General features: G+C 40.9%; 1 protein-coding gene across 1 annotated transcript; it reads left to right on the top strand.

Moving 5' to 3' along the window:
* The first annotated feature begins 933 nt into the window (after positions 1–933).
* LOC134329249 (uncharacterized) lies at positions 934–2980 on the top strand. Its single transcript, XM_063010455.1, has 2 exons — positions 934–1217; positions 1312–2980. Exons 1-2 carry the CDS (start codon positions 1097–1099, stop codon positions 2835–2837), a joined length of 1647 nt encoding a protein of 548 aa, XP_062866525.1. The 5' UTR covers positions 934–1096; the 3' UTR covers positions 2838–2980.
* The last annotated feature ends 21895 nt before the right edge of the window (positions 2981–24875 follow it).

The following is a 24875-nucleotide window of genomic DNA, read 5'->3' as shown; positions in this document are numbered from 1 at the left end:
TGTTGTTACACACAGAACGTGGCTTGTCATCGTTTTACTGAAGCAAGCAAAGACGTCCCTGAAAAACATCCCCTAGATGGCAGCATATTTTGCTTCATGTACCCCTTAGTGTTATTCACTGGCACTAACATAATACCAGGACAGACTGCCTTTTGCATTGGTGCCTAAGTTGCATTGGTAACAACAATACAACATTCATTATATTTAAAAACAGTTTGAAAGTTGGACTCGTGAGATCAGAGATCGTGTAGATTTGCATCAGTCCATCTCAAGTGACCTTGAGTGAATGTGGTTGTTATATGGAGGCTTACATTTTTTAGATGTAGCAAAGAAAATGTGTTTACTGACAAGGGTTGTGTTAAGCATTCCCAAGGCAATGGGGTTAGATCATTTAGAGAAGCATGTGAGTCTTTAACACTAGAAGTCCCAGAAATTTCGAGCTCCCCCCTGAAGTCCCGAAAGAGGGTCAAATGACCCTTAGTCCGAACTGACGACTCTGATGGCTCCAATTAGCATCCTTTCATTTGTAAATGTGGCCATTGCCTGAGGAATCTGCAGGGGGGAGTAGAGCTGAATTCACACTAACGTCTGTCTAATACTTGAAAAGGACTAAAAACTCACAAAGATCAGTTTCAGTTCCCTGTTCCTAAATGTTCTGTACAGAGAATTAGCCAGACATTATGTAATGGCTTTTTCCATCCAAAAGTCAGCTTTTTAAGTAGTTATAAGTCAAAAAGTTTTACCATATAAATCAATAAATTTTACCTAAAAAATCAATTTCTAACATACTCTTAACAGTTGTGAAATCAACTGGTTATATTGTACATATAGTTTGCAAAACATACAATCTGTTTCAAGTTTTCAAGTTTTTCTAAAATAATTTATTTATGTTTTTGAGTGTAATATGAGTTTATATTATGAGTGTAAGCAAAAGAATGTAAGCTGCTCCTGAGTGTGTCTGCCCACCCCCCAGCTGCATTGTTGTGCAGGGGATATGCATAAGGTTGCTAACACCTTAGCAAATTTGCATGCAGCCTTTTGTGCTGTGGGGGATAAATAGGTGACTGCTTCACCTATTTTGTTCAAAAGAAACAAAATGCAGAGAAGGCTCACCACTCAACAGGCATTGGAACTGATCCTGAGCAACACCAACCCTTGTGACTCAGATGGAGAAGACATAGTCCTTCAACCGGATTCGGACTCTGAGCTGTCTTCAGGTTAGATTTTTCAAATTACCTATTTTTATTTCCTGACTATCTTTTTTATTTAGAACCAAAACAAAATGTTAATTTGAAATTATTTATCTTGCAGATGAGGAGACTCCTCCTCTACCAAAAAAGAGAGCTCGGTTGGCGAGTGAGCCGACAGAGACCGCAAAAGATGGCACAGTGTGGCGTGAAGTACAAGTGGGGAAACGTCTCCATTTCACCCCAATAGAACCGTACCCTACAGATGGAGAGCCAAGGGCTAAGGCCAGACGAAGTGTCCGGAGTCGCCTTCAGAGCTTCCTCTGTTTTATCACTCTTGACATGCTTCGTAGCATTCAAGAATGGACTACTCAACATGCACGTCACACAGAGCAGGTGGATTGGTTCATGGATCTCCCGGAACTAATGGCATTTATTTCAGTCATTATCTTGCGGGGGGTGACCAAGGTTCCATCACTACGTGACAGCTGGTCAGCAAACCTGGCAAACCCAAGGATCATTGCAACTATGGCCCGAAACCGCTTCCAAGACATCATGCAACACCTACGCTTTGATGACATGTTCACACGCAGTGAGCGAGCGGAGACCGATAAGTTTGCTGCAATCTCCGATGTGTGGAGATCGTTTGTCACCAACTGCATCGCATCCTACAACCCTGGTCGACACATCACTATTGATGAACAGCTTTTCCCGTCAAAGACTCGCTGCTGTTTTCTGCAATACATTGCAACAAAACCAGACAAGTTTGGCATCAAGTTTTGGGTGGCTTGCGACTTGAAATCAAAGTACATCTGTAATGTCCTCCCATATCTTGGCAAGGACCCCAGTCGTCCCAGCAGGGAGAGACTGTCCGAAACTGTAGTGATGAGGCTGATGGAACCATTCATGGACAAGGGCAGAACTGTAACCACGGACAATTTCTTTACATCATTGTCACTTGCACAACGACTGCTTAGCCGGAAAACCACTATCCTCGGCACAGTCAACAAGAGTCGCCGGGAAATTCCTCAATCCACTAGACAGATGGACCGCACTGAATTCACCACTCAGGTGTTTTCAACCACTGGTGCCACACTGACAGTGTATGCACCCAAACGAAAGAAGGCCGTCTACATTCTCAGCAGCATGCACAGCGTGGTTGAGACTGAGGATACCAACAAAAGGAAGCCAAACACGGTCACACAATACAACCACACAAAGTGCGGTGTGGATGTAATGGACCAAATGGTGCGGGAGTACAGCGTGCGTGCAGGAACACGGAGATGGCCAGTCGCCGTGTTCTACAACATGATTGACATGGCAGCACTGAATGCGCATGTTCTTTATCAGGCATGCACTGGGGTGCAGGAGAGACGGGTGGACTTCCTGGTTGAGCTTGCAAAAGAGTTAGGTGACTCTCATGTGAGTGAAAAGAAGGCACGCAAGGAGAAACTCCTTCGGCAACAACCTTCCACACCCAGCCCTGGCAAAAGGGCGAAGTGTCAGGTCAACCATCGATGCACGAACAATTGTGCAACTGAGAGATGTGTTGACTGCTACAAATACACGTGTGGCAAATGTACCAGGGACATACCCAGGCAGTGCCAGGTATGTTCCGACAGTGCAGACAGACTGCTGAGTGAGTGCTGAAATGCTAGTCACACAAGAAGGACATGCCACTCACACACACACACGCAGCCCCCCACTGCAGCCTATTGTAAATATGTGTGGAATTGTTTTATTCCTTGTATTTTTTTTATTATTTTTATAACAAAAATAAAAAGCATGGAAACAAATAACAGTTGTTCTTTTGTATATTTTTCACACTGAAATTTCAGTCCTCTTGACTTAGACACAAATGCTTCTGGTCATTACTCACAGCTGTACCTTGCTCTAAAATTTCTAATTCTCTATTTAAAATATATAAAAAATGATTCATTGTTTCAGTGCTTTTTTGCTCAAATAAAACTAAACTAAATACAATATGTATAGTCTTTATATTATCAAATACAATAAACTGAATAGAACTAACTAGAAACTAAATGGCTAAACTCAATGGAAAACAACAACCTCCTGTGGTGCGACAGTAATGGCCTTATTTGCAGAACAAAAGACGGTGATTATAGGATGTTAGCTAAAATCCTTCAGGTCATTCGACCCGTCTCTGGGTTCCAAAGGTAGAAATGCTAAATGACCCCTCTCTGGGACTTCTAGTGTTAATGCAGCGCTGTCTGATAGATCTATTAATTTATGCAGTAAAACAAACTCACATGAAGTTTGTGGGTAGTCGCTGCTGTATGTGCCTTTTACCCCCACAGATTTTAACCTGTAGGGTTAGACAGTCGTTTTCATGTCCATAAAACATTTTTAGCTTATCCACAAAGTTGAATCAGTTCATCAGGACACAAGTTTGTTGTAGAGAAATGTTCCGTCACTCCTCCAAGTGACTTCTTTAGTCTGAGCTGGTGGTGAATAACCCTAACCTTATATGCAGTTGATTTGCATAACAATGAAACCGGTGATCAGGTCCATATTCAAATTTCAATGACCATTAATTACAATGGCCATGTGTGCCTTTTATATATTGGGGTGTAGCTCCTATCACAGCATTGTAAGATGGTGAGAGATGTACTCTCGGGCCCCCCCATCGGTTCAGGGGTTTCATTGTTATGCAATGGCCCGGTGTCGGTTGGGGTTATTCACCACCAGCTCAGACTAAAGAAATCACTTGGATGAGTGACAAATGTTTCTCTACAACAAACTTGTTCAGATAAACTGATTCAACTTTGTGGATTTGTGTACCTGGATTATTGAGCATGCATCAAAAGATCTTTAGCTTAATGGTGGTCCAGAACTGAGTGAAACAGAAGGACAGGTTTTATACAGTAGAACAGTACCTGTCTTTGGTTTATGTGCTATTACATCTTTTAATCTTTGATCTGTAGGATTAGTTATAACGTCTGTAAATGATTTATCACTGACCTCTAAAATAAATTCTGCATGAACAACAGCAGCTGCAAAAATAACTGTTCTGTCTTTTGTTTCTGAATCATAAATAAATAAGACAAACAGGCTTAACACATATGGTTTAAACTTTAAAGAAAATTGATACATCATGCTGAAACTGGGCCAAAGTTTGTCTGATTTGCATCTATAGCCAGCTGAATGTTGTGGCTAATTAAAAACACTGCACTATTATAAATTACACTATTTCTTATTCAGATTTTTTAAACAATCTAGGAACTAGTATCTTCTACCAGAACATCTCAGCATCAGCTGATGTCCTCTGTTCTCATTCTTGACCCACCGTTGAGGAAAAACTCCTTTCTTTTACATATTTTACTGGATGTTTTAACTGGAAAACGCCCAGCAAGTTCACTTTGCACAGTTGGTTTAATCACTAGCAGGTTTTCCCCATCGACAGCTCATTAGCACTTGGATTAACAACTCGGATCCCATATGATTTAAATCAAACTATTCCTAATGAAGCATGATTGTGTGATGAGATCGAATTGGACAGGTTCAGCACTATGACATCATTATTTGGTTTGTAGCTACAATACATTGTCCAGAACATGTTCGGACTCCAAGAGCTGTGTTAAAAATTAAGAGCAGGCCATTATGCATGACATTAGACACCATTTGACTTTCTGCATGCTTTGAAGTTTAAAACATGTGTTATTGGTTGACACCAGGCATTAGTGTAGATTATTTGAACATGGGAGAATAAGAAAAACTGCTTAGTAAGTGGAGTTTCGGTCCTTGGACCTATTTTGATATGTCCCACCCACATACCAGCTTTGCTTTTTTATTTATTAGGATGACAGGACAGATAGTTACCGGTTACACTTGATTCATCAATTCAAGTTAGTGTAAAACATCATCCCAGGCAATTTTATATTTCCAATTTACCTCACTTACACGTCTTTGTACTATGGAAGGAAACCGGAGCGCCTGGAAGAAACCCACACAGACGCAACAAACGAAATAAAACTAGGCCGCTCAGGTGGCGAAGCAATAAAACACACGCTGAACACCAGAGCTGAGATCTCGAATACACCGATTGGCCTGTTGTTCAAATAGGGGTGGGATATTAAGCCGGATAAGGACTCTCTCATAACTAATGCAATTACAACCACTGATTGCTGATTGATGGCATCTGCACAGAGCCGGGTTAATAGTGCTGTCAGGGTGTGTCTCTCTGTACACAGTGCTAATTCGCATTGCACTCATCAAAGTGTAGGTGACAAAATGCATACAGCTGCTGCCCACGTGTCGGAGGGGGCGTGGGTTAGCTTCATTCTCCTCAATCAGAGCATTGGTGGAGAGGAAGCATGACGCAATCGGGCAATTGGACGCGCTAAATTGTCTCTCTAGTCAGCCAAATTCTTTAATTTGTTCTGATTGTGTCCAGCTACTGCACTTGGGTCCAGAATCAGTTGGGTGGTGAATCAGTCGGTCTGCTGTACAGCCCTTCATCACCACCTCCACACAACAAACCATGATGTTTGCTAGTTCAGTTGTGTACATCGTGGCTAACGTACAATGAATTATTTCCTGACGACAGGTCCATAGACAGCAAGATCATAGTCATTCATTTACAGCTGGAATTTTAGACAATGTGCTAAAACAAACACGATGTTCACAGTACAGATGATCAGTCACACCGCTGTGTTTATTCACAGAGGATAGCAGTAGAAGAGGAGCCTGTGCCGTTCCGGGTTCAGCCAAACTGAGCAAACTTACTTATTTGTTACCACATAATCAAAAAGTATCTTATGATTAAAAAAAACAATATTTTAAAACCTGTCTTGGAACTGTAGTTTCATGTGCAGCATTATAAAGGCTGTTTAATGGTTTTTCATATATATATATACAGTGTATCACAAAAGTGAGTACACCCCTCACATTTCTGCAGATATTTAAGTATATCTTTTCATGGGACAACACTGACAAAATGACACTTTGACACAATGAAAAGTAGTCTGTGTGCAGCTTATATAACAGTGTAAATTTATTCTTCCCTCAAAATAACTCAATATACAGCCATTAATGTCTAAACCACCGGCAACAAAAGTGAGTACACCCCTTAGTGAAAGTTCCTGAAGTGTCAATATTTTGTGTGGCCACCATTATTTCCCAGAACTGCCTTAACTCTCCTGGGCATGGAGTTTACCAGAGCTTCACAGGTTGCCACTGGAATGCTTTTCCACTCCTCCATGACGACATCACGGAGCTGGCGGATATTCGAGACTTTGCGCTCCTCCACCTTTCGCTTGAGGATGCCCCAAAGATGTTCTATTGGGTTTAGGTCTGGAGACATGCTTGGCCAGTCCATCACCTTTACCCTCAGCCTCTTCAATAAAGCAGTGGTCGTCTTAGAGGTGTGTTTGGGGTCATTATCATGCTGGAACACTGCCCTGCGACCCAGTTTCCGGAGGGAGGGGATCATGCTCTGCTTCAGTATTTCACAGTACATATTGGAGTTCATGTGTCCCTCAATGAAATGTAACTCCCCAACACCTGCTGCACTCATGCAGCCCCAGACCATGGCATTCGCACCACCATGCTTGACTGTAGGCATGACACACTTATCTTTGTACTCCTCACCTGATTGCCGCCACACATGCTTGAGACCATCTGAACCAAACAAATTAATCTTGGTCTCATCAGACCATAGGACATGGTTCCAGTAATCCATGTCCTTTGTTGACATGTCTTCAGCAAACTGTTTGCGGGCTTTCTTGTGTAGAGACTTCAGAAGAGGCTTCCTTCTGGGGTGACAGCCATGCAGACCAATTTGATGTAGTGTGCGGCGTATGGTCTGAGCACTGACAGGCTGACCCCCCACCTTTTCAATCTCTGCAGCAATGCTGACAGCACTCCTGCGCCTATCTTTCAAAGACAGCAGTTGGATGTGACGCTGAGCACGTGCACTCAGCTTCTTTGGACGACCAACGCGAGGTCTGTTCTGAGTGGACCCTGCTCTTTTAAAACGCTGGATGATCTTGGCCACTGTGCTGCAGCTCAGTTTCAGGGTGTTGGCAATCTTCTTGTAGCCTTGGCCATCTTCATGTAGCGCAACAATTCGTCTTTTAAGATCCTCAGAGAGTTCTTTGCCATGAGGTGCCATGTTGGAACTTTCAGTGACCAGTATGAGAGAGTGTGAGAGCTGTACTACTAAATTGAACACACCTGCTCCCTATGCACACCTGAGACCTAGTAACACTATCGAGTCACATGACATTTTGGAGGGAAAATGACAAGCAGTGCTCAATTTGGACATTTAGGGGTGTAGTCTCTTAGGGGTGTACTCACTTTTGTTGCCGGTGGTTTAGACATTAATGGCTGTATATTGAGTTATTTTGAGGGAAGAATAAATTTACACTGTTATATAAGCTGCACACAGACTACTTTTCATTGTGTCAAAGTGTCATTTCGTCAGTGTTGTCCCATGAAAAGATATACTTAAATATCTGCAGAAATGTGAGGGGTGTACTCACTTTTGTGATACACTGTATATATATATATATATATATATATATATATATATTAGGGCTGTCAAACGATTAAAATTTTTAATCGCGATTAATCTCAGAATTTCATATAGTTAATCGCGATTAATCACATTAAAAAAAATCTGTGTAAATGTTATAGAAAACAAGGATTTTTAAGTGAAATGTTACAATTACAATGGTGAACACATTTTATGCTAAATGTACTAATGTTAAAAACTGCTGGGACAAGAGAAAACTGTAAGGGAGTTTTATTCACTCACATACTAGGCAGTAATACTATCCAGTGGTTTAATGGACGTTTCTACACGAACTGAGTGTGTTTAGACTAGGGTGGCCAGATTCATAGTAACAAAAAAAATTCATTACACCCCAAAAAGCCGGACATCATATTAGGAACAGGGGGACATGCTACTGCAACACACAGAATGAATCCAGAACCCATATAACAGTTTTTGACCAATTTAAGCAAGAATTATATAACAAATGACTGTTTTACTCACTAAATGTTGTGTCTTTTCATATTTAGGTCCGTTCATCGCTGCCTCAAAAGTTTACTTTTTGGCATTTTCACCGCGTTCCTGATCATGAGAGCTGAGTGATTGACTCAGGTAGCGCGGTGTTTACAAAACAGAGAGGGCGGGCGAAATTCAACCACCCAATCACAGACTAGCATTTAGAGGGCGGACCTTCTCCGATTGGCCAGTGGTAGCTCTATAAGGAGTCAAATGAGGCTGTTAAACCAATGAAATACAAAGCATTTGTTTCGACATGTACCTGAGCCAATGGTAAATAATATTGATCAAAAATGAAACCAGTTCACTCCAAAAGGAGGATTTTGAAGTGTCCGTCCTAGCGTTACGTGAATGGAGGACTGGCAGCTTCTTTATTATGCAAGTGCATTACTACGACACTACCACGCTCGGTAACATTATGTTAACAAACCGCAAATAAAAAACGGTGGCAAGTCCGACATTAAAACGTTTGTTCTACCAGTCAAGTCTCAACATGAACTAGAATTTGCGTTAACGGCACTAATTTTTATAATCGCGTTAAATTGAGATTGCGTTAATGCGTTATTATCGCGTTAACTTCGACAGCCCTAATATATATATATATATATATATATATGGAAGCGGGGGGGTTGGAAGCGGGAGCTGGAGCCTATCCCAGCTTTTCAATGGGCGCAAGGCACACAGTAATACCCTGGCCGGGGCGCCGGTCCATCGCAGAGCAGACACACATACACACACACATACACTCACATACACACACCCATTCACCTATAGGGCAATTTAGTGTCTCCAATTAACTTAACTGCATGTTTTTGGACTGTGGGAGGAACGCAGACACGGGGAGAACATGCAAACTTCACACGGAAAGGACCCGGACCGCCCCACCTGGGGATCGAACCCATGACCTTTTGCTGTAAGCGACAGTCCTACCCACTGAGCCACCGTGATATACAGTGTATCACAAAAGTGAGTACACCCCTCACATTTCTGCAGATATTTAAGTATATCTTTTCATGGGACAACACTGACAAAATGACACTTTGACACAATGAAAAGTAGTCTGTGTGCAGCTTATATAACAGTGTAAATTTATTCTTCCCTCAAAATAACTCAATATACAGCCATTAATGTCTAAACCACAGGCAACAAAAGTGAGTACACCCCTAAGAGACTACACCCCTAAATGTCCAAATTGAGCACTGCTTGTCATTTTCCCTCCAAAATGTCATGTCACCCGTTAGTGTTACTAGGTCTCAGGTGTGCATAGGGAGCAGGTGTGTTCAATTTAGTAGTACAGCTCTCACACTCTCTCATACTGGTCACTGAAAGTTCCAACATGGCACCTCATGGCAAAGAACTCTCTGAGGATCTTAAAAGACGAATTGTTGCGCTACATGAAGATGGCCAAGGCTACAAGAAGATTGCCAACACCCTGAAACTGAGCTGCAGCACAGTGGCCAAGATCATCCAGCGTTTTAAAAGAGCAGGGTCCACTCAGAACAGACCTCGCGTTGGTCGTCCAAAGAAGCTGAGTGCACGTGCTCAGCGTCACATCCAACTGCTGTGTTTGAAAGATAGGCGCAGGAGTGCTGTCAGCATTGCTGCAGAGATTGAAAAGGTGGGGGGTCAGCCTGTCAGTGCTCAGACCATACGCCGCACACTACATCAAATTGGTCTGCATGGCTGTCACCCCAGAAGGAAGCCTCTTCTGAAGTCTCTACACAAGAAAGCCCGCAAACAGTTTGCTGAAGACATGTCAACAAAGGACATGGATTACTGGAACCATGTCCCATGGTCTGATGAGACCAAGATTAATTTGTTTGGTTCAGATGGTCTCAAGCATGTGTGGCGGCAATCAGGTGAGGAGTACAAAGATAAGTGTGTCATGCCTACAGTCAAGCATGGTGGTGGGAATGCCATGGTCTGGGGCTGCATGAGTGCAGCAGGTGTTGGGGAGTTACATTTCATTGAGGGACACATGAACTCCAATATGTACTGTGAAATACCGAAGCAGAGCATGATCCCCTCCCTCCGGAAACTGGGTCGCAGGGCAGTGTTCCAGCATGATAATGACCCCAAACACACCTCTAAGACAACCACTGCTTTATTGAAGAGGCTGAGGGTAAAGGTGATGGACTGGCCAAGCATGTCTCCAGACCTAAACCCAATAGAACATTTTTGGGGCATCCTCAAGCGGAAGGTGGAGGAGCGCAAAGTCTCGAATATCCGCCAGCTCCGTGATGTCGTCATGGAGGAGTGGAAAAGCATTCCAGTGGCAACCTGTGAAGCTCTGGTAAACTCCATGCCCAGGAGAGTTAAGGCAGTTATGGGAAATAATGGTGGCCACACAAAATATTGACACTTCAGGAACTTTCACTAAGGGGTGTACTCACTTTTGTTGCCGGTGGTTTAGACATTAATGGCTGTATATTGAGTTATTTTGAGGGAAGAATAAATTTACACTGTTATATAAGCTGCACACAGACTACTTTTCATTGTGTCAAAGTGTCATTTTGTCAGTGTTGTCCCATGAAAAGATATACTTAAATATCTGCAGAAATGTGAGGGGTGTACTCACTTTTGTGATACACTGTATATATTTCATTTTTTAAATCCTTTATATGAATATGTAACATCATGGGCAGCATGGTGGCACAGTGGGTAGCACTGGCGGACAGTGTCCTTTCTGTGAGGAGTTTGCATGTTCTCCCTGTATCCATGTAGGTTGCCTCCCTCAAATCCCAAGACATGTAAGTCAGGCCAATTGGAGATACTAGAAACTGTCCAAGTAGACCCACCAAGACCCTGACCAGAATGAAGCAGTGATAAAACAGACAAAACTAAAATGAATGAATGTAACATCATACACACTCTTAAAAATAAAAGTGACAAAATTGAAAGTGATAGAAGGAGACACTTTTACTTCAGTAAGTCTTTTTAAATAAATTCTCCACTCGATTACTGAATCAACATCATTTAATTGCTAAGCCAATTTAGTTTGGCTTAATTTTAACCAAATGTACAGTTTCTACAGGATTACTCTATCCTAAAGAAATCTGAAAAGAGCTCAGAATAAAATATTGAAATTTTTAATTTAGAAAAGGATTAGACAGCTATATGTTGGGCGTTAGGGTTCCCCTGTATCATTCCACTGAATCATGATATAACAAAGGAGGAACAGTGGTGAATCTCTTCAAGGGCTCAGGGACGACCTATTCAGGAACAGTTTAACATTTGCAGATGTCTCCATCCTCATCCAGGATCAGAATTTATGATACAAAAAAACTGGCAAAAAAGAGACTGATGAGAGGGTAGCCAGGAGGAACCCGAGTTTTATCAGTGCTTATATGACACAAAAAAGCACCTGAACGATTTCCAGACCTCTTTCTGTTAATGCTTTTTGACTGAAAAGTTTATTGCTGTTTAATAGTAGGAACATTATACCAGCAGTCAAACATTAGAGCTGTAATGATGTGGTGGTGCCTTATGTCATAATCTGGATCATTTGGTTTTATTGATGAAAAAATTAATTTCATTCTCTCTGTTGGCGAGGCCTGTTCAAGGTTCTGAGCTGAACCTAGTAATTTTACTGTTAAAAGCCCTGAAACACACAGTGTATGTTGAAGAACCAAGCAGTGTGAGATCAAAGTAATGTAAAAGACTCACATAAAACTAGAGAAAGTGTTTAAGTTGCAGTTATTTCTGCTAAATGTGGCAGAACGAGTAAAAGGTACTTGACATGCTGTTCAGGGTGAGTTCCCAGAAAACTTAGGAATGCTGGCATCGCATGAAGACTGGACTGAACCAGACCAGCAGTATCACAGCTTCCAAGGGAAGCAAGCGTGCCAACATAACTTTCAGCTGGAGCAAATTAACGCTGACAAGGTGCAGATGATTGTCAATCGGGAGAGACTGATCACCAATCATCTGTGCCTCTGTGCCCCCTCTGCCGGCCAAAATGACAATACAGAAGGACACAGCTGAATTTATACAGAACGGCAGGGCTAAAAAGCTTAACTGAATGATCCCTCAGATACAATACAGACCAGCTACATTATAAACTGCTGTATTTCTGTGATAAATGTACTGAAAAGGACAAAAAGGACAGGTAACACAGTGGTAAAAATAATATATAATATTTACATTTATAGCATTTAGCAGACACTTTTATCCAAAGCGACTTACAGTACTGTGACAGTGCATTGTCTAAGCAATTGAGGGTTGCTCAAGGGCCCAACAGTGGCAACCCGGCAGTGGTGGGGCTTGAACCAGCGACCTTTCGATTACTAGGCCATCACTTTACCCGCTAGGCTACAGCTGCCAATATACGTATATTTGTGTGTGTGTGTGTGTGTCTGATAGTTTACACAGCAAAACCTCAGCTTTATTTACATTTACATTTTCAGCATTTAGCAGATGCCTTTATCCAAAGCGACTTACAGTAGTGACAGTATACAATGTGAGGCTTAAGGGCCTTGCTCAAGGGCCCAACAGCTGCAACCTGGCAGTGCAACCTGGCAGATTACTAGTCCAGTACCTTAACCGCTAGGCTACAACTGCCCTACTGCCCTATTTCAAGCTGATTATAAAGCTTATATACAATGTCAATTGGCAAATTACTGATGTATTATAAATTATTACAAATATTATATTATATTCATTATAAAGTACAGTCGCCCACTACTGCAAGATCTGGGGATCCAAGGTTCAAATCTCAGCGGTTGGCCGGTTGGGCATCTATGTGGACGTGCTTGTCTAATGTCCTGGCCGAAACAGCCTAGCCATTGGGACGCGCCCGGATAGAAATAGGAGGGCTGCGTCAGGAAGGGCAACCAGTATAAAGTCTGGTATGCAGACCAAATCCGCTGTGGCGGCCCACTAAATACAGGAGCTGCCGAAAGAAGAAAAATCAACAAATAGCTTAATACTAAGACATAAATATTATATACTGTGATTCTCTATAATGCCGTAACCCTGACTAGTGCGTGCCAGCATCAGATCGTACTGTATATGAGTTCAGGAGAATTCTGTCTAATAATGAAGAAAAACTGACCTGTGAGTATAACAACATACATGGGCCAACTCCTTAGCTACTGAGTAATGACATAAGTGTTTCTGGTAAAGGAAAATATCCAGCTGTCCTAATATATAAAGCCATCAGAAAGTCCTTTTTTAATGAATCGTGCTAGGTAAATGTTGTAAATCTCACACTCCAAAACACTGGAGTAGCAAGGGTGTGGAAAAGCGAAAAGGAACAAACAACAGAGTCTTCAGACAGGAGGGGAGTATATTGTGTGTGTAACACCAGGTTTATTAGGATGGAAACAGAAGTTCATGCCATTAAACAGCCCCGGATTGTCCTGTTCAGACAATCAGAGGAAAACTGACCGCTGAGTCGGAAAATGAACACAAATATTCCTCTGTTTTGAAGTTCAGATAATGTGTGAAAAACATTTCTTTATTTCAGTAGCTGGAAATCCCCGATTGTACCGGCATGAACATGACTAACTCACCAGGGGTCTAATTAATCTTCAACTTACACTTCCGGAAACCCCACCAACACAAACACACACACAGACACACACACACACACACACACACACACACACACACACACACACACACACATACATACACACACTCTGGGTGTGCCTTAGCTACACCATTATTTATTTAACTATTCAAGTAAGTTTATAACCTTTTTTTAAAAGGTTGCGACATTAATTCTTTGCTGATAAGCATGGAATACAAAACATGCTCCACATGACCAAAAGTATGTGGACCACAGGTTAATACATAGACAACTGACAGTTGTAGCCTTGGAGGATTGTGGGTTTGAATCCTGGCTCTGCCATACAGCCACTCTAGGGTCTCTGAAGGAGGCTTTTAACCCTTTCGGCTCCAAAGGCTCCTTCCAATGGCTCCCCCTGTGCTCTGACCCCAACTTCCGATCCTTCTGGGATATGTGGTACAAACATTTTATCGTACTGTAAGATAAGATGATATGAGATGAGATAAGATGCCTTTATTGTCATTGCACAGTGTACAACCTAATCTTAAATATAAAGAATAAAGACTCAAACTATATTTATGAAAAGACAATGGGTGAAAACAGCAGTGAGGTAGCAATAGGGTATAGCACATGCCCTGAATAGCTTATATACACTGACAAGGCATAACATTATGACCACCAGGTGAAGTAAATAACACTGATTATCTCTTCATCACGGCACCTGTTAGTGGGTGGGACATATTAGGCAGCAAGTGAACATTTTATCCTCAAAGTTGATGTTAGAAGCAGGAAAAATGGGCCCAAAAACCTAGAAACTGAAAACGTTTAACTCACCATTACCAACCTAAACTAATCACGCACACTGTGTGGCTGGAAAGATGAACTGTAGACTTACTGTCCCCAAACTGGTAAAGTATAGCTGTCTTTTTTTAAAATCTTCATCACTTCCACACCTGCACCTTTTAGTGATAAATTATTTGAGCTTTGTGTAAGAAGTGTAAAAAGTGATAGTAAGATGTGATAACTGGTTTCTAAGTGACGCGCAAAAACAAAGCAGTCTTAATGCCTGCTGTGTGGTGATGTTTCTTCCATAGAGAGAAGCACAAGCATAAAGGACATCTGTTCAGGCCCGCAAAAAATCCTCTTTCCAATGAAAACAAGATGATCTGAATATGGAATCTGGCCCAAAAAGGAGTTGAAAACCCTGAACACTACTTCTAAATACATTAAACATACAGTGATGGAATCCCAGTGGACGAATTCTGGAAGGAGAACAGGTTTTTAACAAAAAGCTCAGTGACGTTCAAAACATGCTGCCGTCTTTTTGGCTGTGGAGTATAAAGTCAGTTATTTTACACCATGAGCTGAGCTGGTTAACTGTAAGTGCTGGTATTATGAAGTAGAAACATCTAGTAGCAACAACAGCTCAGCTGTAAAGCTGACAGGATGCACAAGCTCACCAAAGCAAGGACTGAACCAAATATAATGTAAAACGTGTGTCCGAGTTGTGTATTTTAATGATTTGGAAACTGCACAGGAGAATGAGGCTGGACTGGTGTAAAGCACACAGCGAATGGACTCAAGAGTATTCATAAATCATTCTGCCAGTCTGGAACAGAAGAACTTAGGTTTGTTGGATGTCGGAAGAACTGCTCAGATTGTATCCAGACATTTGAATAAAATTATTTGCTAAATGTTGCAAATGTAAAATGAAAAGTTCAGTTGGGCATTGTATGTGAAATCTGGTCACTTAAGTGCTGGACCAGTTTAAGAATTCTGAGCTATCAACTTAAAGCAGAAGATTCAGAAGAAGTGTCATGGATTGATCAGCCACAGAGAAGCATGAAGCTGGATTGGTGTAAAACACACAATCAATGGACTCTAGAGTATTTATAAATCATTCTGCCACTCTGGAACAGAAACATTTGGGTTTGTTGGATGTCGGAAGCATGGTAACCCCTTTTCAGTTCTTTTAACTGCAAAACACAGAGGAGCCTGGGAACTTCCAGCTGGGTGTGTTATTGTGAGGCGCAGGGTGTGATCTGGCCCGCTCAAAGAACATCTGTGACAATCAAACTTACATGCACGAAGCAGAAGCGGATCACAACATCTGCGTAAGGTTCACATGTCCGTCCGTCAGCTCGATGAAGCGGCCTCAGTGGGTCCGCAGCCAAATCAGCATGTTACACAGTATTATTTCCTCATTTTCTCCACAAGGGACACCAACCACAGTCCAAAACTTACAATAAAAGTCAAGCGTGCAACATCAAACTCCACAGCACTACACATGCCTCTCAGGAAGTACAGGGGAGCCGTTTCTTATCGACCCGGTGCTGACTCGCCCAGATTTAAGCTTAATCTCCTGCGCTACACCTTTTATCAAAACATACTCAACGCTTCTGCAGGAACAGCTTTTCTCTGATCCAAAATAAACCGAATAGGTAAAAGAGTGAGGATTTCACACCTCGTATGGATGAAAGCTTAAAACTGACGCTCATCTGTAACGAGCTCCAGTTAATTGTTTTACTGTCAGTTATGGATAATGTAAACAATGTGAACATTCAAGCGCACTTATTGTTAAAGAGCTTAAATAAATAGTGTGATCCCCTTTTCTCCAAAAAAGAGCATAGCAATGTCTATTTTGTGCATAGACAAGGAAATATATAATGATTGCCTGATGGGAGTTTCTCATAGTTCACGCATTGAATACAGCAAATCTGATCAGGCATGAAGACTCAAGTGACTTCAATAAAAGCCAAATATATGGGGCCAAATGAGTGGGTTGAACTATATCTGAAAAAGCAAGGGGTGCACACATGCATCCATGGTGAGTCCCCACCGACAGTGGTGAGGAGAGACAAGCCATGAACTGCAGACGGGTTACTGGGCAGCAAAGACTCAACAGAAGAGCTACCGATCATGTTTATAATATTGATAAGGTGTCACAACACACAGTATTTGGTCTACATAATCTCAGGACACTCTAAGTGCCCATGCTAACTTCTGTCCACCATCAAAAGAAGCTACAATGGGCACAATGGCATCGGAACAGGACATCAGACCAATAAAAGAAGGTCAACTAAATTCACACAGAGAAAATCCAATTTCTTGAGGAAGGGGCAGTGACAACTTAGTTAAGGTAACAGAATAGAAGGTGATTGGAAGACACAGCCAAGTTGCCACCGTTGGGCCCCTGAGCAAGGCCCTTAACCTTCAATTGCTTGCAACTGTTAGTCACCTTGGATTAAAAGTCTGCTTAATGCTACACATGTTTTTGTTTGTTTATTAGGATTTTAACGTCATGTTTTACACTTTGGTTACATTCATGACAGGAACGGTAGTTACTCATTACACAAGATTCATCAGTTCACAAGGTTATATCAAACACAGTCCTGGACAATTTTTTATCTCCAATTCACCTCACTTGCATGTCTTTGGACTGTGGGAGGAAACCGGCGCACCCGGAGTAAACCCACACAGACACGGGGAGAACATGCAAACTCCACACAAAAAGGACCCGGACCGCCCCACCTGGGGATCGAACCCAGGACCTTCTTGCTGTGAGGCGACAGTGCTACCCACTTAGCCACCGTGCCGCCCTAATGCTACACATGTAAATGTAAACCTTGCTAGAAGAGTAAAGGCTGTTATTACAACTCGGTATTAATGCACATGGTTTTTATATGAGATGTCCAAAAAGTTCACAATCAAGTGTCCACATACTTTTGGCCACATAGCGTATGGAATCCCACTGCAATTTCTGAAATGGCTGGTGTCTCGAACTCTGACCCTACTCCTTCCTGCAGGTATTATCATCTCTCAGCACTATCAAATACCACACGTATGTTTTATAATCACTCATCCTGTAACATTTCACCATAATGAGACTGTGTTAACAGATTTATACACAGTGCTGTCAAAAAGTATTTACCCCCTCACTGTGAAAACGTTATCCAGCATCAGCTGGACGAACGTCAACAAATTATTTATTTTACACACCATCACACTACACCCACCATGTCTGACTGTTGGTATGATTTTTTTTTATTGTGGAATTCTGTGAAATACCAGTTCTCTACTCGTCAAATGTTTGTGGGGAAACATTATATATTTAAAGCACCCAGACAGGATGGAAAAATTATAGAAAAAAAACATTAAACATCCTATAAAATTTGGTGCACATCCTGTTTTTATGTCTCTGGGAATCCCATGATGTGTCAGATGTTCCATTAATATTAGTCATAGCTTAAGGCTGCATCAGGTAGGGCAAAGTAAGAACAGTGAAATACATGGTGCTGGTAGTGTAGTGGTTTAGGGGTGCTGCATCAGGACCTGGACTAACATGTAGGGAATGTAAGGTCATCTGTTTCAAGCCTTTGTCCACAAATATTATTAAGGCCTTTTTCTCAGAATGACAGAAAACTAAACAAAAATGATGTTGAGGATGCAAATTTAAATAGAATAAAAAAAGTAATAAAAAAGAAAATATGACAAGGTGACTAGCAAGCTGTGAATTGTGAGGACCTATTTACCAAGTTTGAAGCTCTTTGGTATGATGTAATTCACCCTTAATTTATCGAAACAATAATGTTTTATGAACCCACTTCATTCTTCTGCTGGGTTTTTATTTCTCACGTCTCCAAATGATGACTGTTGTCAGAACGTTCCTGCATTAACTAAAATACATTTCATACAAAACTAAGCTCGCCACTCAGCCACAGCCAGCAGAAAGTGGTTTTACTGTGTTGCCACCGAACACCGAACAAATCCTAACCTGCCTGTTCCGAATCGACTGCAGCCAGCTTTCAGAATCAAACCACACGAGCAGCAAGCAAAATGCAGAACAAGCTCAGACTAATGATCTAAACCCTCGCTCTCCGCTCCATGTTTTTAGGCCAGAGCTTAGGTGACTCATCTCCCCACCCACATGACTGCAGTCTCTGTATCCCAAAAGCTCGAACCGACCCTGACTTCACAGCTGTGCACACAGAGTCATGTGTGTATTCATCATGAACTCATTAAGCTGACGGAACAAAGCTGCATGAACTTACAGCAAAAACAAAAGCTACCATTCTCCTGTAACATTCTCATGTAACATTCTCATGTAACATTCTCCTGTAACATTCTCCTGAAACATTATATTCTCCTGCAACATTCTCCAGTAACTTTCTGCTGTAACATTCTCCTGTAACATTCTCCTGTAACATTCTCCTGTAACATTCTCATGTAACATTCTCATGTAACATTCTCCTGTAACATTATATTCTCCTGTAACATTCTCCTGTAACATTACATTCTCCTGTAACATTACATTCTCCTGTAACATTACATTCTCCTGTAACATTACATTCTCCTGGAACATTACATTCTCCTGTAACATTCTCCTGCAACATTCTCCAGTAACTTTCTGCTGTAACATTCTCCTGTAACATTCTCCTGCAACATTCTCCTGTAACTTTCTGCTGTAACATTCTCCTGTAACATTACATTCTCCTGTAACATTCTCCTGTAACATTACATTCTCCTGTAACATTACATTCTCCTGCAACATTCTCCTGTAACATTCTCCTGTAACATTACATTCTCCTGCAACATTCTCCTGTAACATTACATTCTCCTGCAACATTCTCCTGTAACATTCTGCTGTAACATTCTCCTGTAACATTCTCCTGCAACATTCTCCAGTAAGTTTCTGCTGTAACATTACATTCTCCTGCAACATTCTTCTGTAACATTTTCCTGTAACATTCTGCTGTAACATTCTCCTGTAACTTTCTGCTGTAACATTCTCCTGTAACATTCTCTTGTAACTTTCTGCTGTAACATTCTCCTGTAACATCTCTAACATTCTCCTGTAACATCTCTAACATTCTCCTGTAATATCTCTAACATTCTCCTGTAACTTTCTGCTGTAACATTCTCCTGTAACATTCTCCTGTAACTTTCTGCTGTAACATTCTCCTGTAACTTTCTGCTGTAACATTCTCCTGTAACTTTCTGCTGTAACATTCTCCTGTAACATCTCTAACATTCTCCTGTAACATCTCTAACATTCTCCTGTAACTTTCTGCTGTAACATTCTCCTGTAACTTTCTGCTGTAACATTCTCCTGTAACATTACATTCTCCTGTAACATCCTCCTGCAACATTCTCCTGTAACTTTCTGCGGTAACATTCTCCTGTAACATTACATTCTCCTGTAACATTCTCCTGCAACATTCTCCTGTAACTTTCTGATGTAACATTCTCCTGTAGCATTACATTCTCCTGTAACTATCTCCTGCAACATTCTCCTGTAACTATCTCCTGTAACATCTCTGTAACATTCTCCTGTAATATTCCCCTGTAAGATAAGATTCCTTTATTGATCCCCATGGGGGAAATTCGAGAAACATTCCCCTGTATAATTCTCCTGTAACATCTCTGTAACATTCTTCTGTAACATCTTTTTAACATTCTCCTGTAACATTATCTTCACCCTGACCTTCATGTCAGCTTATGTCTCTCTATGTCTGACTTCATGTACCTTATCAGTTTTCTTTTCTTTCAGCTGCTCCCATATATTTAAGAGTCTTTACAGCAGATCTGGTCCACATACCAGACTTGGCACAGTGTTTATGCCGGATGCACTTCCTGATGCAACCCTCCTATTTCTATCCAGACATGGGACCAGCCATGAGAACACACTGACACGGGTACCTCTCCATGGTCACCCCCCTCCCTCAAATATAGCCATTCATGTTAATAGTGTTTATAAATCAAATGTAAGTTGTAAATGTGTTCTTTATGAAATACATATGGGAACAAGATGGGCTGTTTTGATGAAACTGCATTTCATTTCACGCCCCATCTTTGTTTTTTTTATATATGTAATGATATATACAATAATTTCGAAATGCACAGAACACCCCTGCAGACAATTTGCAGTGGCCTTGATTTAAGAAATCCAGCTGTGCAAGACAAACAAAAGCTCAAACTGAGATTTAAAGTTAATATATGAATATACTGTATATATGATTATACTGTAAAATAGTGTAGTGAAGGAATCAGGCTGCATGAATGATGAACGGACCCAGCTCATTTGGCATCCGTTCAGTTCCATTTGCCCAAGCATGCAAATCTATACAGAGGAATATTAATCTCTCTAGTTTTTAATTCCCTCCAATTTGTTTCTTTTTTGGCAAGTTTTCATTTAGATAAAATTCTGGCTTAAACATAGTTTTCCATCTTTGGCTTGCATTCCCTCGGATGTAATCAGCTTTCCATACTTCCATCACATCAGTACAGTTTGACAAAGGCAGCTGTGATATCACGAGGAATCCGAGAGGAATGATCTCGAGGACAGACAGGCGAAGTTAATTACAGATACGATTCTGAATATGATGGTCAAAGCCTGCCAAAAAATTTATGTGAAATATTCCTTAATTATCTGGAGCAACACTCAGGGGAATGTCTGTCTCCATGGTAAAAACGTCCGTTCATCTCAAACAAACGACTTCTTTCATAACAAACTCCACACATGGTGCATCTGTGCTGCGCCACGTACACTCTAAAAAATGATTCAGCACATTAGTAAATTAAACGTAATATAACAAGTCAGTTCAACATAAAAAAATGAGTTTGTTACATTTGTTAAAAATTTTAAGTTCGGGCAATTTAAAAAGACATTATTTTAGACAAACTCAAAATTTTAACCTTTTTCAATGCATTTTTTTGCTTTAGTACAACATCAGACCAATTTTGAGTTGAGCAACTAAAATATCTGAGTTGCCTGAATGTACTGTATTATGTTTAAATACTGGAAAGGGGCGGAGCTTTAACCAGAAGGACTTGCGGCAGTGGTATCCAGACCTACCGTGACCGTGCAGCCCAGCGTTGGGAACAGTGTGGCTACTCTGAAAAATGCTTTGATGCATGCTCGATAATCCAGGTACAAAAATTCACAAAGTTGCGTTAGTTCATCTGAACACAAGTTTATTGATCTCTACAACAAACTTGTGTCCAGATAAACTGATTCAACTTTGTTGATATGCGGAGAAATGGATCAGCATGTGCATTTGTGGTAAGAATGTGTATGTGTATGAATAAGTGTCTGTCCAATGGTTCAGTAAAATAGCTGATTCCTATCGTGTCGACATTACAATAATATTCAGCATATTCATATCAGTGGAACCTAATTTATTTGGGTTTGTGGAACAAAACAATGAAATTAAAATTAAGTAGATTCAGATTAATTTTGCGTGATGGTTTTAAAGATTTTCATGTTGATATTACCTAATTTAGTTAAGTTAGTTTAACAGCGAGAGGCTTGTTGCATTTACTTAAAACATGCTAGTTGAGATTACATAGAAAAATGCATGCAAATTGTTACCATAATTTTTTTAAGTAGATCCAGTATATTATTTTTCAGAGTGTACATGTTCGAAGGAAATGTTCTAATATTATGGTAATTATATTTATACCAAATCAAATCCACAGCACATTAGTGGGTGCAAAAAGTTCTGAAACCACTGTTTAGTAGAACCCGACACCCAAGGCAAGAGTTTTAAATCTGAGCCTCTTTTATTCAGTAAACCAGTAATGTCAGCTCAGAAGAAAGTTACATAAAATCGTTGTGATCACTGCAAACTAAATGTTCACTATTTACCTGAATGCTTCGTAGAGAAGAAAGGATTGAAACCAGAAAGGATTGTAGCAATCAAGCCTGAAGTTTAATTATACAGTCATCAGCCTGCATAAAACTCTAAGCAGTTTAAGCTGATATCAAATGTGATATGCTTACATTATAAAGTAAACACTTTGTGATTAATCAAAATAGATCTGTTGATCAAAGAAATAAAGCTTTCCAGAATTAAACCAAGCTTCATAGCTATATGAGCTGGATGAACTTGTTGCAGCCTAGTGGTTAAGGTACTAAACTATTAATCCAAAGGTCGCTGGTTTGAGCCCCACCACTGCCAGGTTGCAACTGTTCAGCCCTTGAGCAAGGCCCTTAACCCTCAATTGTTTAGACAATATACTGTCACAGTACTGTAAGTCTCTTTAGATAAAAGCGTCTGCTAAATGCCAAAAATGTGAATAAACTGCTGTGTAACGGTTTCATTGGTAGGAGGTCTGATATTGGGAGGTTCCTTGTAGAACAGATTAGTTTTGTTTAATCCAGATTTTTAAATGTCAGTAATTAGAAATGTTACTTTTACTTCTTTTATTTTACTATTCCTTTATTTTAAATAAAGGGTTTTTTCCTACCATCTTTCCTTTCAGCCAAATCCCCCCTCCTCCCCATTCCAGACAATAGCCAGTCATGTCCGTGTTCGTTCATATGCCCATCCAGCAGATCGACCCACTAAAAGTCGAACTCTGGATTTCCAGACCACAGCAGTAGTAGACTAGTGTAGCCACCCGACTGCCCTTTTTTTCTTGCAATTTTGTGTACTCTGGTGACTTCTGTCTGTTGTACAGCACCCTTGTTGGCCAAAACAAAAGAAAGGTAGCACACACCTCCTCCAAACCTGTAAAACTGCAGACTGCATAATTACTCCGGCCAGCGGTGGATGGATTCCAACGACTTTTTCTGTATTCTTGTACCATTCGTTCCAGGACCTAAACCAGACAGAGGGAACCCATGTTAAAGCAGCAAGAAGGTGAATCATACCTTCCTTCAGACACAGTCAGTTGCGTTTAAAGGACCTGGCCAAGCCTGTGATGGATTGGCATATAAGACTGCTGTGTCACTTAAGCACATTTAGTCATGTTTCAAGAGAAATAATGGTTAGTCAGCTGATCCTGATGAAAGACAAACACTAGAAGAGGGAAAATAAGGAAATGGAAATGCTGCAAATGGTGCTAAGACTTGGCAATCCAGGTTGTGAGTAATCCAAACGATCCCCCAGATATCTTAAGGGTACACATCATTAGGATTGTTGTCATTCTCAATTAATCATGTGTTCTTTCATCCGTTACGAAAAAGCTCGTTCTCTCAGCCATTCTATGAAACTTGGACTAAGGGACAGTGTCACTGTATTGGCAAAAGAATCTGGAGCACCCTTGTGCAAGCAACACCCTCTACTTTCGGGAAAAATGAAGACAGTTTTTGGCCAAATCATAACCTTAATCATTACAATGCTCAGCCTAAAGCAGGAGACCATCACAGGCCACCCCCTCCATCTCTTTCTTTGTGAAGCTACTTTGAAAAGCTGCTGGAGTTTTCTCAGCCTCTCCCTGGTGGCCCTGACTCATCTATGACTCATGGGGGACAAGCATGGGGGAATTTTTCAGATTCCTTGAACTCTGGACTCTGAACATTCATAACACCTATAATGAGCGTGGTATTTACCACTTACACATGGAAAGACAGAAGCCTTTACGTTTAATGACACAAAGCTATGCTTTTTTGTGTTACAATGCTGTATTACTTGGCCTTTTTGATTTCCTTTTTTTTTACTTAAAAGGTTCGGGAGAGCTTTGATGAGAGATAGGAGGAACTTTTCTTCGGCACAGAAGGTCATCAGCATCGTTTTTATGGTTTTATGGGAGGATGTACAGAAAGCTGGCTTTTGTCCACTTTTGTTAAATAATTTCACTGATCTTGCACTGGAGCCATCAACTCCTCGACATTTGTTCTTCACACAGAGCCATACTTGTAACTGTGGTGAAAGTAGCACATAAATCCTTCATTTGATACTAAAATGTAGTGAATTATAAGAATGACGTGTGTGTGTAACCTTTAAGAAATGTATGGTTTATTAAATTATGACAGTATTAAGTAAATTTAATTGCTACTATCTTTACTAAAGATGCTTGGGTGGTACGGTGGTCTTTCATGCTAGCCCACCAATGCTGAGATCCGGGTTTGAATCCCAGCAGGGCTAACGGCCGGCCGGGCGTCTATACAGACATTATCGACTCTCTGATGAGGAGAAGACTGACCGAAACCCTGCAATTAATTGGCACCCTGTTTCGTGACAGTGACCAGGATAGACTGGTTGATGAAAACAAATTAAAAAACGAATTTGCTGATTGTATAATTATTATTATTTTGATTTAGGGCCTTTGGGGCCTTGGTCAGGGGCCCTACAGTGGCAACTTGGGGTTGGGCAGTGGTTATTAAAAGGATTAATGATTAACAATGAAAAGGCGCTCATCT

Source organism: Trichomycterus rosablanca, chromosome 15 (assembly GCF_030014385.1).
Source record: "Trichomycterus rosablanca isolate fTriRos1 chromosome 15, fTriRos1.hap1, whole genome shotgun sequence".
In the NCBI taxonomy this organism is placed as follows: Eukaryota; Metazoa; Chordata; class Actinopteri; order Siluriformes; family Trichomycteridae; genus Trichomycterus; species Trichomycterus rosablanca.
This window is presented reverse-complemented; position numbering and strand designations above follow the sequence as displayed.

Bases quoted from the DNA above. Each gene is read 5' to 3' on its own strand.
- LOC134329249 (XM_063010455.1), top strand. From the start codon at position 1,097: ATGCAGAGAAGGCTCACCACTCAACAGGCATTGGAACTGATCCTGAGC. The intron at 1,218-1,311 runs GTTAGATTTTTC...TTTATCTTGCAG, and splicing joins GGACTCTGAGCTGTCTTCAG to ATGAGGAGACTCCTCCTCTA.